General features: G+C 38.4%; 1 protein-coding gene across 4 annotated transcripts in view; it reads right to left on the reverse strand.

Moving 5' to 3' along the window:
* Positions 1–14,894: 14,894 nt before the first annotated feature.
* The window catches only part of PHKA1 (phosphorylase kinase, alpha 1 (muscle)), a 742,463-nt gene continuing 741,451 nt past the window's right edge, over positions 14,895–15,906 (reverse strand). For 2 of the 4 annotated variants that reach the window (XM_006895993.1, XM_006895991.1), the window contains one exon: positions 14,895–15,200. In XM_006895993.1, coding sequence (XP_006896055.1) covers positions 15,027–15,200 — 174 coding nt within the window. In that variant the 3' untranslated portion in view covers positions 14,895–15,026. The remainder of the gene's footprint in view (positions 15,201–15,906) is intronic. The other 2 variants (XM_006895992.1, XM_006895990.1) reach the window with 1 other exon arrangement.

A 15,906-nucleotide genomic window follows, 5' to 3' on the forward strand; every position in this document is an offset into this window, starting at 1 on the left:
GCCTATCTGTGGCTCTCGTCTGTGACACTGTTTACTGAAGTGGCCCAGCTTTCCACAGTGGAAGCAATTCTGACCTCCTTTATTACCTTTGGTTGGCACTGTATATGAGTAAGACTTCCTTTTCCTGACATAGGCCCTAAACTGGCAGCAATAGCTGCAGTTTAATTCTTCAGCATCTTCATTGAGTTACTTTCTGGTAGTTCTATCTTTTTATGAAAGTGGTATTGAAGTTTCCAACTGCTATTGTGATGATGTCTATTTTTTCCCTATTAATGTTTGCTTTGTGTAATTTTCAGCGCCATCATTTGGTGCATAGATATTTATTATGGCTATGCCCTCTTATTGTCTTGACTCTTTAAGCATTATAGAGTGTTCTTCCTTGTCATCTTGGGTAGTTTTTTTGCTGAAATCCATTTTCACTGAGATTATTATTGCTACTTGGGCTTTTTTTCCCGATTGTCATTTGCTTAGTATCTTTACCCCATCCTTTTATTTTTAGTATGTCTCTTATAGACAACATGTTGATGGATTTTGTTTTTTTATCCAATTTGCTACTCTTTTTCGCTTCACAGGTGCATTTAAGCCATTCACATTCAGAGAAATTATTGAGAACCAATGTTTTATTGCTATTGTTCTGTTGGGTACTTTTTGGTGTGGCTTCTGGTTACTTTGATCCATCCTTCTTTCTGTGGAATCTCTGTGAAAAGGACTTGCTTCAGTATTTCCTGCAATGTTGGTCTTGTTTTTACAAACTCTCTTACTGCTTTTATGTGACTATTTTAATTTCTCAGCCATATTTTATAGACAGTTTTTTTGGGGGTAGGGAATTCTCAGTTGACAGTTGTGTTCTTTGAGTGTTTGATATATGTCATTTCACTCTATTCTCTTATGGCTCTGCTGAAAAATTAGCATTTAGTGTTATTTTATTTCCATTATAGATTACTTTTTATTTTCCCTTAATCGCTTTCAGAATATTCTCCTTGTCTTTGATCCTGACAAATTTGATGATTATATGCCTTGTTTTTTTCTTTTTGGATTAATTTCTTTTTTGGTTCTTGAATTTCTATTCTCTCATTCTTCATGAGACCTGTAAAGTTTTCTTCTAGTAAGTTTTCCACAACTTTCTCAGTGCCATTTTTGCGCTTCTTTCTGTTCTGGGATTCCAATTGTACGCATGCTATTCCTCTTGATTGTGTCCCACATTATTTTTAGGCTTTCTTAATTTTCCTTCCCTTTTGATTCTGATTTTTGCTCTAGTGTATCCGTACTTAGAATTCTAGTTTCTATTTCACTGATTCTGTGCTCTACCTCTTCAAGTCTACTCATCTGTCCCTCCAATATATTCACAGCTTCAGAAACATTGGTCCTAATATTCTGGATTGCCGTTTTTTTGTTTATCTGAGGTTTCTTTTATCTCATGTGTTTTATTTGCATTATCTTGAAATTTATTCATTTTAAAAAATTTCCACTTGGCCTTTATATGTAGAATCTTGCAATTCTTCAAGTTTTTCTTTCACTCATTGAAAATATTTGATCATTGTTCTTTTGAATTTTTTGTCAGAAAGTTCCAACAGACTTTCTGGCTTGAGGAGATGCACTGATTTTTTGTTTTGAACACATTTTTTGGATCACAACTTACCTTGAGTTTGTGTGAGGAATGAGGTAGTCTACATCTTCGATGTCATTGTTGTTATAGAATTTTCTTGCCTGTGACCCTAGCATGTCCTTGGTTTGGCCACCTTGGCTGAGGAGCTCACTATGCTAGAAGAGGGAAGTGAAGTTTGCCCTACCTGAATTCATTTCTGGTTCCCGGGCTCATGGAAAGACTTGCTTCAGTTGGGGAGCTCAACAGTCCAGTACCAAAGTAGAGGGCAACTCACTCTACCTGTGATTTTTTCCCCTCTCTGAGTCTGTGAAAAAGTTTTCTGGGTGTGGAGAACCATTGCTTCTTTTTCTTCATCTTTCATCCCACATTTAAGTTCTCTTGGTTGGAAGGCTTTGTTTTTTTTTTTTTAATTGCAGCACTCTATCCTAAGATCTATTGTTTCCCTGGTCTGTGGAGTGGTGCAGCCATATTTCTCTTCATCAGTATCTCTAGTGGTGTTGCAGGAAAGACTTTGTCTCTGTTCTTCTGCTCCAGAACCATATTCCTGTGATTTGTTATTACTGGAGCATTCCAGTTAAGGGACTTGGAGGCCAGAGCAGAATGATGTCTCAGGGGTGAGTGAAGTTTTGGCTGGTTCCTGTATGTGGGTGTTCACCTCTTGGCCTGAAGGCCTGAAGAAGAGTAGAGTGTAAAAGGAGAGGTTCTCTGACTGCTAGCTGCCCATCCCAAAGGCTACAAGCTTCTAGGTGAGGCTCAAGCAATTCCTTCATATCTATTCTTAAAATTTAAAAAACAAAACAAAACACATGCACACCATGTTTATCACCACTTTTTTCACAATAGCAAAGAGTTGGAAACAACATAAATGTCCATCAACAAATGAATGGATAGAGAAGCTCTGGTATATTCACTCAATAAAATACTACACTGCATTAAAGAACAAGGAACTCATGAAATATTATACAAAATTGGTGACCCAGAGGACATTATGCTGAGTGAAATATCTCAGTCACAAAAGGACAAATACTGCATAGTGCCACTTTTGTAAAATGGGACTGACTTCGGGCTTGGGGGGAGACGGAAAAAGATGGGATAAATGATGTATACTACATTTAAACAGATGAGGAAAAGAACTGTTTAAAGGGATATATGAATAGGTATTATTGTCCTGACAGGAGTCCAAAACGAAGACTGCATAGTGGAGCAGACTTGCGATTGTCTAAGAATGAAATATTTTTTCTTTTACTTTTCAAAGTGAAGAGCAAACTGGGGCAAGGGAGGTTGGGCAATGAGAAAAGTGCAACAATGAATGAATGGAAATCCAAAATCTCTGTAAACTTTCATTAAAGTTAATAAAAATTTTAAAACCCACATAGTTTAATGGATTTTTTAAATGGAAAGTGGATATGAAGATTTAGAAAATTATTTGGGCAAAATACATATAATAAATGCTGAACCAAAATGGGATGGATTGAGAAATTATGATACATTCACACAATGGAATACTATACAGCACTCAGAAGCTATGATTTTCTAAATTATGACCTAACAAGGGAGGGACTGGAAAGCATTATATTAAGTGAAGTCAGTCTCATAAAGACAAATACTGTGTAAGACGATTATTGCAGAATGAGTATGAGGATCCAAGAGGGTGGCTTAATTATAAGGTCACACACTTTTAAGGGTAAAGAGGGGAATGGATAAAGGAAGTGGAAAAGATCCAATGTGAAAAATAATGTATGCAAACTTTAGGAACTTTGTATGTAAACCAGTATAAAACTTTAAAAACAATAGAATATAAAAATTATTAAATATATTTGATTGAGAAAAACACCCCCCACACACATAAGTTAATGGATTTTTAATGGGAAGTAGATATGAATATTTAGAAAATTATTTGGGTAAAATACATATAATAATGTTTATATAAAATATGTACACATGCTAGAAGAAAGTTTTTTTATGCTAACTATTGAAAGTAGAAGTGTTTCCTTGGTGTCCATTTTCATATACCTATATTCAATAATCATTATTGTGGTTCAACCTTATTGCTAATATATAAATTATTAATAGAATTTTTTAATTCAGCTTTGAGGGACACAAAGGTGTATTTTGGCTCTTATGCATTTGTTTCATTTTTTTCAATATCAATTTGAACCTGCATGTGAGTAACTGACAGTCTGTTCCAAGGGATGTTCCAAGGCATACCTTGGCTTGGTTTTTACTTCTGATATTGAGTTTCTCCATTGACATTTTCCACATTTGCAGTCAATAAGAGTGGGGGAAATGAAAACAGAGAAGGGAAAATGTTGCACAGGGTAGGTTCAACAGAACTATTTATTATTTGAATATTAGTTGGAGTCAGATGCACCTTAGTCTCCAGAGTGACGCCATTGTTCTTCAGTCCCCTGGAGAGGTCCCTAACAGCAGACTTTCCCATCACAATACGTTTTTTTTTTTATTTCCTGGCTGCTGGTGCCAAAAGTGTTGACCGTGAAGCTAAGCAGACTAAAGTTGTTAACAATCTCAATCTCTTCACCATCTATCCTGATGCTGCCAATTGGTCCATTGGTGAGAATCTTTGTCTTCTTGACATTGAGCCTCAATCGATATTGAAGGCTGCACTCGTTGACCCTCTGCAGCAAGTATTTCAGGTCCTCCTCCATTTCAGGAAGCAGGGTTGTGTCATCTGCATAACGCAGATTGCTAATAGATCTTCCACCAATCCTGACACCACACTTCTCCTCATAGAGCCCAGCCTCTCAGATAATCTGTTCTGCATACAGGTTGAAAAGACATATATATATATATCTCACAGCCCTGGCATGCACCTTTCCCAATTTTGAACCATGCAGTGTTTTCCCTGCTCTGTCCTGACAACTGCCTCTTGGTCCAAATATAGGTTTCACCTTAGAACGATCAAGTATTCTGGGATTCCCATTCTTCTCAGAGTCCTAATATAAAAAAGTTGGAGGGTAGAGAGCAGTGACGTGGGCAGAGAGCAGTGACGTGGGCAGAGCAGCAACACAGGATGTGCTGAGGACAAGTGACTTGGCAGTTTAACATCTGTGAGTGGACCACCAGCCCTGCACCGCTGGCAGTGCCCCTGCGCTCCCCATCGTGCCCCAGTCCCGTGCCCCTGACCCTGTCGGTGCCCCAGCCCTGCACCCCAGGCAGTGCCCCAGGGCCCCTAGAGAGCCTTTGAAGCCACATAGAGACTGATCAACAATGCACGAGATGGACAGTAGAATTGTGAACTGGAAATTTTGTTAAAACAATTCGTTTCAGAGCTACAGGGACACAAAGCCATTCTGCAGAACCAGCCATAGCCAGAAACCAACAGCCTAGCTTCTGTGGGACTGATTCGGGAGGAGAAAGGTTGGGGTATACTGGCTGAGTTCTGTTAAACCCCACTAAGACCCAGTGAATCTGTTGGAATTTGGCTGAATTTTTCTGTGCCCCCACCAACCACCCACAATTGGGCAGGATGGTAGGATCCTGACTGGGTTTTCTTGGGCATCACCAATTGCCTGGGAGAGGACACAAGAGCAAGCCCACTGGTGGGAATTTGGCTGAGCTCTCTTGGGCCACACCAATTGCCCAGGAATGAGCCTGCCAGTGGGAATTTGAATGAACTTTTGTGGACACCGCAGACCAGCCAGAGGTGAGTGTTTTGGTGGGAATTTGACTTTGTCTTATCGGGTCCCACTGGACCCAGGACTCTGCTTGGGCAGGGGCTGCTGCACAAGGGCACCTGGGTAAGTACCACTCAGTGAAAACCACTGGGTGGGAGATGGACATCTGGAATTTGAGTAGGGACCCCAATTATGAGCACACCTGGACAGATGAGGTCTGAGTGAGGTCCCCAAAGTGGTTGACCCACCCTTGTAGTCACCCAGCCCCCGTGCTTGCCCCACTCCATTTGGCTCCACCCTGTGCCTGCACATCCAGTCAATCAACTTGTCTTTATTCTGGACCACCTTGATCTGACTTACCTACAAGAGGTTGCTCTTACAGTTTCTGAACTGACCTTTCCCAGATTCAGAAGTTCAGAGAAAAAAACAAGTGGGGTAGCTGCCCAACTGATCTCCAGAGCATTGTCTTCAGATGAAGAACATATCAATGTCTCAAAGAAAGCAAGCTATCCCACATACAACACAAGCACAAAGCAAGATGTCACCCCCAAAGGGTGACACAGTATCAGTGGATTTCCTGAAGCCAGAAAGTCTGATGGAACTTTCTGACAAAGAATTTAAAAGAACAATGATAGAATATTTTCAATGGATGAAAGACAAACTTGATAAATTACAGGATACTACAAGCAAAAACCAGGAGAAGCTCTAAAAAAGAACCCAGAATAATGTAGATAAAACAAACAAGGCATTAGAAGCACTGGAAAAACAAGAAACCATGATCCAAAATGTGATGTTCAATGTTTCAGATGCTGTCAACATGTCGGAGCGACACATGAGCAGAATTGAAGAGATGGAACACAGAACCAGTGAAATAGAAGATAGAATTGTCATCACTGATATGCTAGAGCAAAAAGTAGACTCAAAAATGAAGAAAAAAGAAGAAAACCTAAGAATAATATGTGACACCATCAAGAGAAATAACATATGCATCATTGGAATCCCAGAATAGGAAGAAGCAAGTAAAGGCACCAAAAAAGTTGAGGAAGAATTACTAGAGGAAGAATTCCCAGGCATAATGAAGAATGAGAGAATATATTTTCAAGAAACTCAGTGAACACCATATAAAATAGACCCCACAAGAAAAACACCAAGGCATATCATAGTTAAATTTGCCAGAACCAAAAATAAGGAGAGAATTCTGAAAGCAATGAGGGAGAAAAAAGAGTAACCCATAAGGGAGAGCAGATAAGATGAAGTGGTGATTTCTCAGCAGAAACTATGCGAGCAAGAAGTGAGTGGTAGTACATATATCAAACACTCAAAGAACACAACTGTCAACCAAGAATACTATACCCAGCAAAATTATCCAATAATATGAAGGAGAGATCAAGATTTTCCCAGAAAAACAGAACCTAAGAAAGTTTGTAAAAAGAAGACCAGCATTGCAGGAAACACTCAGAGATGTCCTTCTCACAGAGGTACCACAGAAAACAGTATGGCCCAAAGTAACTAGCAACACCACCAAAAAGAACTCAACAAAAGGATAGCAACAAAAACCTGCCTTTCAATAATCACATTGAATGTGAAAGGTCTGAATTCACCCTGAAGAGAAGAAGAGTAGCAGATTGGATAAAAACCCAACATCCATCAAAATGTTGTCTACAAGAGAAATGCCTGAAAAATGAAGGTAAAGAAAGACTAAAAATAAAAGGTTGGGGGGAAAAGATACCAAGCAAATGGCAACCAGAATAAAAGCAGGAGTAGTGATATTAATCTCCAATAAAATAAATTTCAAAGCAAAAACCATCACAAAGGAAAAGGAAGGTCACTACATAGTGCTGAAAGGGTCAATAGAACAAAAGGGCATAACAATAATAAATATCTATGCATCAAATGAAAGACCTGCAAAATATATCAATCAAATATTAACAAAACTAAAAAAGAAAATAGACAACACTACTACCTTAGTTGGAGACTTCAATACACCACTCTCAAGAAAAGATAGAACTACCAGAAAAAAAAAACTCCAACAAAGATGCTCAAGAATGAAACCACACAATAAACCAATTCGACCTCATAGATATTTATAGGCTAATGCACTTCCCCCCAAAACACAACATACCTTCTTCTGCAATGTGCATGGAACATTCTCCAGAATAGATCATATTTTTGGTCACAAGGCAGGCATCAATAAATTAAAAAAAGAAATAATACAAAGCATTTTCTCAGACCACAATGCCAAAAATTGGAAATTAATAACAAGATAAAGGAGACAAAAACCATACATTTGGAGGCTGAACAACACCTTGCTTGAACATAACTGGGTACTAGAAGAAATAAAAAATGAAATGAAAAAGTTTCTTGAAACAAATGACAATGAAAAGACCACTTACCAAAACCTTTGAGGAAGTAGCCAAAGCAGTAACCAGAGGTCAATTTATAGCAATAAGTAAACACATCAAAAGGCAGGAAAAATGACCATTGACTCTCTAACCCAACATCTCTAACAAATTAAAAAAGAACAGCAAGAAACCCCAACTCCCTCTAAAAAACCTGAAATTATAAAAATTAGAGCAGAAATAAATGAAATAGAAAACAGAAAAACAATTGAAACCATCAACAAAACAAGGATTTGCCTCTTTAAAAAGCTCAATAAAATCGACAAACCACTAGCAAAACTAACAAAAGAAAAGAAGGAAAAGACATAAATAACCTGAGTAAGAGATGAAATGGGCAATGTTACAACAGAACCAACTAAAATAAAAAAGGCTAGCATGGCAATATTATGAAAAATTACACTGAGTGAAATATCTCAGTCACAAAAGGACAAATATTGCATAGGGCCACTGTTGTAAAACTTGACTAACATCAGGGTTGAGGGAAGACAGGAAAGGAGGCGAGGAATGATGTATATTGCATTGAAACAGATGAGGGAGAAAACTGTTTAAAAGGGACATATGAATGGGTATTCTTGTCATTACACAAGTCCAGAGTGAAGGCTGCATAGTGGAGTAGACTTGAGGGGAGGGATTGCATAACAATGAAAGGACTTTTCTTTTACTTTTCAAGCAGAAGAGTGAATTGGGGGAGGGGGGGTGGGTAGAGAGAAAAGTGCAGCAATGAATGACTGGAAACCCTACGTCTGTGTAAACTTTCATGAAAATTAATTAAAAAACCAAATAAACAAACAAAAAACCCATCACAAAAAAAGATGAAAAAGAGAAGGAAGAACTTATAAGATATGATAGAATGGATATGATTTGATATTTTAGAGTAACGAGTTGATATATATATGTTGTTTTTGTAAGCCATTAAGTCGACAGTGACTCATAGATACCCTATGCATAACAATTCTAAATCTTACCTTATCCAGAGCCAGTCTCACTGTTTATAACACATCTACCTCCATTACCTCAGTTACGGTGTCAATCCATCTCATCCAGGGTCTTCCTTTCTTGTGCTGTCCCTCCACTACGACTTCTTTCTTCCCTCCTGGCAACATTCCCAAACATATGTCAGATGGAGCTTTAAAATCCTTGTTTCCAAGGAGCAACCTAATTTCACCCTCTCCAGTCAAACCTGTTTGTTCTTTTAGCAGTCTATGGTATGTTTAATACTCTTCTCCAGCACCACAATTAGAAGACTTCAATTTTTCTTCTGTTATCTTTATTAATTGTCTAGCTCTCTTATGTGTAGCAAGTAATTGTAAACACCATTGTTTGGGTCAGGCACACCTTAGTCTCTAGACTGACATTGCTTTTGAGCACTCTGGAGTAATCCCTAACAACAGATTTTCTCAATGCAATTCATCTTGATTTCCTGAATGCTAGTGCCAAGTGTGTTGATTGTGGAATCAAGCAAGCTCAATCTCTTCTTATTCTACCACGGTGCTGCCAGTTGGTCCAGTGGTGAGAATCTTTGTTTTCTTGATTTTGAGCTTCAATCCATATTGAAGACTACAGTTTTTGATCTTCTGCAGCAAGTGCTTCATGCCCTCCCCAGTTCCAGCAAGCAAGATTGTGTCATCTGCATAACGCAGGTTGTTGATGAGTTTTCTTCCAGTCCTTATACCACATTCCTCCTCATATAGTCTAGTCTCCAGAATGATCTGTTACACACATCATTTGAAAATTTATGGAGACAGGACACATTCCTGACATACTCCTTTTCTGATTTTGAACCCATACAGTGTTTCTGTGCTTTCTTCTGACAATGGCCTCCTGGTCTCATGAGCACAGTCAGATGTTCTTGGATCCTCATTCTTCTCAAAGTTAAGTACAATTTGTTGTGATCCAGTCAAATGTCTTCACATAGTCAATGAAACTCAGGTAGACATTCTTCTGGTACTCACTACTTCCAGCTAGGATACATGTGACATTGGCAATGATGTTCCTAGTGCCACAGACTCTACTGCACTCAGCTTGTATTTCTGGTAATTCTTTATCAATGTACTCTTCCAGTCGTTTTTGGATAATCTTCAGCACGATTTTGCTTGCATGTAATATTAATGATGATGTTGTTGTTATGCACCATCAAATCATTTGTGACTCATAGTGACCATATGTACAACAGCTCTGAACCCTGCTCTATCATGAGCCATCCTTGCTGTCTCTGACACACCTACCTTTACTACCCAAGTTACTGAGTCAATCCATCTCATCGACGGTCTTCCTCATTTGTCCTGTCCCTCCACCCTCCCAAGCATAATATCCATATGCAAGGACTGGTTCTTTCTTGCAACATGCTGTTGTTCAATAATTTCCACACTGTTGAATCACTGTTTTTTTTAATTGAAATAGTATTATATAATATGTATAACCATTAATTACTTTCATCAATACTACATCTCCTGAATACATAGTCTTCTACTTTTTTGTATTGCCAGTGCCCACGGCCAACTACTATTATCTTTCACCTGAACTTTCTACAAATTCAGAGTATTTTTATTTCCATTCTTGCTGCCCCATAGTTCATTATCTTTCCAACAGCCAAAACTAGCTTAGTTCATCTCACTAAAAAACTGTCCCACATCATGGTGAGAATCCTTGCACTAGAAAAGGGTGTAATTTTTAGAAATACTTCTTTATAGGCAATGTTGTTGTTATGTGCCGTCGAGTCGTTTGCGACTCATAGCGACCCTATGTACAACAGCCCTAAACCCTGCTCTATCCTGTGCCAATCTCATTGCCTCCGACACACCCATCCCAATTACCCCAGTCACTGAATCAATCCACCTCATAGAGGGTCTTCCCCTCCTGTGCCGTCCCTCCACTCTGCCCAGCATGATGTCCCTCTCCAAAGACCTGTCCCTCCTTACAACATGTCCAAAATATGTCAGGCGAAGCCCCAGAATCCTTGCCTCCAAGGAGCAGCCTGGTTTAACCCTCTCTAGGATGAATCTATTTGTTTTCTTGACAGTCCATGGTACATTCAATACTCTTCTCCAGCACCACAGCTCAAAGGCGTCAATTCTCCTTCTATCCTCCCTAGTCATTGTCCAACTCTCTGATGTATAACAAGTGATTGCAAAAACCATGGCCTATATCAGGCACACATAAGTCTCCAGAGAGACACCGTTGCTCTTGAGTACTTTAGAGAGGTCCCTAACATCAGACTTTCCCATCGCAATAAGTTTTTTTATTTCCTGGCTACTGGTGCCAAGAGTGTTGACCGTGGAGCCAAGCAAACTGAAGCTGTGAACAATCTCAATCTCTTCACCATTCATCCTGATGCTACCAATTATTCCAGTGGTGAGAATTTTTGTCTTCTGGACATTGAGCCTCAGTCCATATTGAAGGCTGCAGTCCTTGACCCTCTGCAGTAAGTGCATGAGGTCCTCCTCAGTTTCAGCGAGCAGGGTTGTGTCATCTGCATAACGCAGATTGTTGATAGATCGTCCACCAATCCTAATGCCACACTTCTCCTCATAGAGCCCAGCCTCTCGGATAATCTGCTCTGCATACAGGTTGAGAAGGTATGGAGACAGGACACATCCCTGGCGTACACCCTTCCCAATTTTGAACCATGCAGTGTTTCCCTGCTCTGTTCTGACTACTGCCTCTTGGTCCAAGTATAGGTTTCGCATTAGCACAATTAAATGTTCTGGGATTCCCATTCTTCTCAGAGTCAGCCACAGTTTGTTATGATCCACGCAGGCAAATGCCTTTGCATAATCAATGAAACACAGATAGACATTCTTCTGGTTGAGGAAAGACAAATGTCATACAGTGCCTCAGAAATCAAAGCTAGAGAAGTTTCAAGAAAGAGATAGGGACAATATTATGTGTTCTAAAATGACCAAAGATATCTTTGACCATGTTAAGTGCACAGGTGCCTTATTTAAACAAAACAAAAACCAAAACCCACAAAATACAACCAGTGAAACAAAAACAGGAAATAAGGGAGGAAGTTAGACTGGAGGGGAAAAAACCCCAACAGAATTAAGTACTGTTTCTTCCTGGAATAAATTTTACTGTGAAATGAGGGACAAACTTATACATTAGCTTGAAAGGATATCAGAGGCCAGGAATGTTTTTGGTTTAGGGGTTTTGTTTGGTGAAGAACAGTACAGAGGGGAATGACTCATCCTGTAACAGGTGAATAAGTGGGGAGACCATAATACACAGAAAATATATAGGTAGTGGAAGGAAGAGGGCAGTATACATAATAGTCAAGAAACACCCTGAAATCTAAACTATGTAAGCATGAAAGTGGATTGTTCTAGGATTGTTCTTTCAGATTTTGCAAGAGATACACATTTCAACTCATAGACAATGCTTGGGAAGTGGGACAGCATTGCAATATGGCATACAACGTGGCAAGAAGATGCAACCATGGCAGAATATAAATGTTTGCCCCAGAAAATTGCCAGTTATGATGGACTTGTTTCTAATTTAAATCACTACAGATTACATTAGCCTGTTCCTAATATTTTCACAAAAGGAGTCGTATAATTATATATTTTATTGTGCCTGATCTCTTTCCTTACCATGAGATTAATGAGATTTGTGGTGGTCCAGTTTGTAGGGAGTTGTACTGCCTACCAAAGTCCACATCTCTCTCGTGGTTCAAGTCTACTAGCTGCTTCACAAAAGAAAGATGAGCAGTCTTCTTCCATGTGATTTACAGCCTCTGAAGACTCACTAGAGTCTTAGCTATGAGTCTGTTCCAATTCAACAGCATTGAATTTTGATAATTTTTGAGATTGCCAGGAGAACAAACAGGTTAGACCTAGAGAGGGTGAAGTCAGGCTGCTCCTTGGAGGCAAGGATTCTGAGGTTTCGTGTGACATACTTTGGGCATGTTGCAAGGCGGGACCAGTCCTTGGAGAGGGACATCATGTTTGGAAGGTTGAAGAAAGAGAGGAAGACCATCAATGAGATGGATTGATACAGTGGCTGGGGTAATGAAGGTAGGTTTGTCTGAGAGTAAAGTTGGCACGAGATAGAGCAGGTTTCAGGGATGTTGTACATAGGTTCACAATGAGTCACAAGTGGCTCGATGGCACATAAAAACAACAACAATTTGAGAACAGGTCTGTGAGTTTTGCAACAATAAAACATACTTCTGCTAAATATAGGGTGACCATATAGTCCATAGAGTTGCACAGCTAAACCAAATGCTGTGTCTCTTTTGATTTGAACTTACCAGCATCCCTATGGGGAAAAGATGAGTAATCTCTTCATGTGCTATTTACAGTCCCACTAAACGGACAGCTATGAGTTGGTTCTGGCTTGAGAACAATAAAAAAAGAATATATCATCTTAAGTGGGAAACTTTTTTCTCATTTTATTTATGTTGAAAATATACACAGCAATATAGATAACCACAGCACCAACAGTTATTTTAAAACATGCATGATGTAGAGAGCAGGGATATTAAGTAAATGGAAGTTTAAAAATGCAGAAATAATGAGTACATTGACATAATGTGAGAAAAATAACCAAAGTTTTATAACCAGGCATATGTTGGAGAAGAACGCTGACTACTCCACGGATTGCCAATAGAACAAATATGTTTTGCAAAGGTGCAAACAGAGTGTTCCTTGGATGAAAAGCTTCATCTCTCATAATTTTGACATATTGCTAAGAGATCCTATTCCATGGAAAGGGATGTTATATTTGGAAAGGTAGAGGTCAACGAAAGAGAGGAAGATTGACATGGTGACTGCAGCAATTGGAGTCATAATCTACTCGATGGCACATAATAACAAGAACAACAACATTCATAATATTGTCATTCATATTGTATGGACTACTTAGAGAGTTCCATATCTTCACTCTTCCCACTCCTGTTCTTGAAAAAAAAAACCAGTAAAATTTTCAAGGAAGCGGAGAATGGAGGTAAGAACTTGTCCAAGCACAATAGAGAAATAAGCAGTTTTTACTCTCAAATAAAGAGAAGAAAAATTAGGAGAAACATTATTCAAGTAGTGTTATCTACTGAGACCAGTAAACAGGATTTACAGTATTTCATCACTACCCATTGTCTGAGAGTCAGAGACCACAATCACATTGCTGCTTCCTCATGTTACATTTACATTTGCATACTTATTTATTGGGTTAAATGTATACACACACAAATCAAAACTACTTATATTCATTAAAATTCCCATGTGTACTTAGATGCACAAATGTGTCATGAATACTTAGGCATGCACACAAACACTTGCAGTTTACAGGAAACAAATGTATGCCCACAGACACCAATAGAGAGAGAAATATAAACACTAGAATTAAGAAGTGACAAATTTAAGTGAAAGAATTCGTGAATAGATAGGAAAGGCAAAGAGTTGGAGAGGCTGGATGCTGTATGTAGAAATTTAAGTAGGTGCATGAGAGACCAGATGAACCAAGAAAATACTCAGTAAGTAGATAAAACTAGACTTATATTTTTCTTTGTCAAAACAAAAAACTTCTATTATTTTAAATTGTTTCTGTGTTGACCCATTCTTCAGAGTCAAAGGGTAAGTAGCTGCAAAAGGTTTTCTTCCTTTCTTCAGGTAATTAATCTATCTTTGATTCCCTCTCTGATCCCTATGTGTAATACATTATGTAAGCAAATATTTTCCTTAGCCTTTCTTCTCTGAAACGAGGTTCCAGGCTCCATTTTTTTTATTCTGTATTTTTATCTATAAATATGTTAACAATCTTCATAAAGTGTAATTTTATGTCAATAAGAAGTCATTAAACACATTGTATCTTATTTTTTAATATTTAACTCAAGTGAAAGTAGGAATTTTCATAGACACAAAGAAGGAAAAAGCAGAGATATTAATTTTACACAGAAATTATTTCATTACTCAGTGTGAGGTAACAGGTTACTAAAAGAAACCATGATCCAGTAATCTAATGTACAAAAAAAGGCCACTGAGGGTAGATATTTCCAATTTACAGTGGAAAAAGAAACTTTAGGAATCAGTTAATATTAGAAAACTAGGTTGGTAACATATCTATAGAGTAAAACACACAAACATTTCTATGATCCATGAAAGAATTAAAGTCTACAATGAAATATCTGGTTGAGTATATGCACACTAGAAATGAGCCTCCAGAAGAAGATCCATTTCTTCTAAAACCATTCATTTTTTGGTTTATTTGTTTTTTGTTGTTAGATACAAGTCAACAATAATAATTGAATTTCATTTATTCATTGGAATAGATATTTTTTAATTGAGAGTGATGGGATAGGAAGGTTTAGGATGAAAGTAATCAGGTAATAACATTTCCGTACCATGCATAAGGCAGAGGACAAATGCCAAAAGACTCCCAGAGGACCCAAGGCTCTCATTGCATTGCACAGATGCTGCAGGGCAGGAACTCCTGTATGTAGGTGGCGGCTGCTTTGGAGAGGTAGGTCATGGTGCCAAACCTGCCACTGGGGGCACTGTCATACAGAAGAGTACAGATGCCGGATGCAGGATCCTTTGCCAACATGGTATCATCTGCACCAAGGGTTTTCTGTTTGGTTTTTAAGAATGGGAGAATACAGAGGAAAGGAAAAATTACTAATCCTATTAATTAATGCTCTAATTAGGATAATACAGAAAGAGCCTCTTTCTCAGTACCAACGAGTTAGATAGATCTTAGGCTGTTTATCCAGGGATGGAGAAGAGTTGCAAATAAAAGGATAAATGAGTTTCCAATATGTATTTTTCCACTGGAGCCCAAATCCTAAGCAAATTATTTTAAATGGTTTAGAATTTTTCTTGTTAACAAATTTGAAAGTCAAATGCAACAATTAACTGAATTATTTCCACCTGTAAAGATTCAAATGTTAACATGTACAAATCACCTTAACAGCTTTAGTGGTCTGAATCCTTACTACTGATCTCAACATGAATAATTTTATCTTGCATTTGATAATTATTCTTCTTGTGTGCCATCAAGTCAGAATTGACTCATAGCTGATCCTCCAGAGAGTTTTTAGAGGCAATTATTACACTCTAAAGTTCTGAGATTGCTCATCCCCCTCCTGTAGAACAGCTGGTAGATTTGAACCATGGGCCCTTGGGATTGCAGCATAGCTTTTTACCACTAGTGTATCTGAGCTCATGTGATCAATTTAATGTATGTTGTTGTTGTTATGTGCCGTCGAGTCGTTTGCGACTCATAGCAACCCTATGTACAACAGCCCTAAACCCTGCTCTATCCTGTGCCAATCTCA

Source organism: Elephantulus edwardii, unplaced genomic scaffold (assembly GCF_000299155.1).
Source record: "Elephantulus edwardii isolate Elephantulus edwardi_28Jun2011 unplaced genomic scaffold, EleEdw1.0 scaffold00178, whole genome shotgun sequence".
Lineage (NCBI taxonomy): Eukaryota > Metazoa > Chordata > Mammalia > Macroscelidea > Macroscelididae > Elephantulus > Elephantulus edwardii.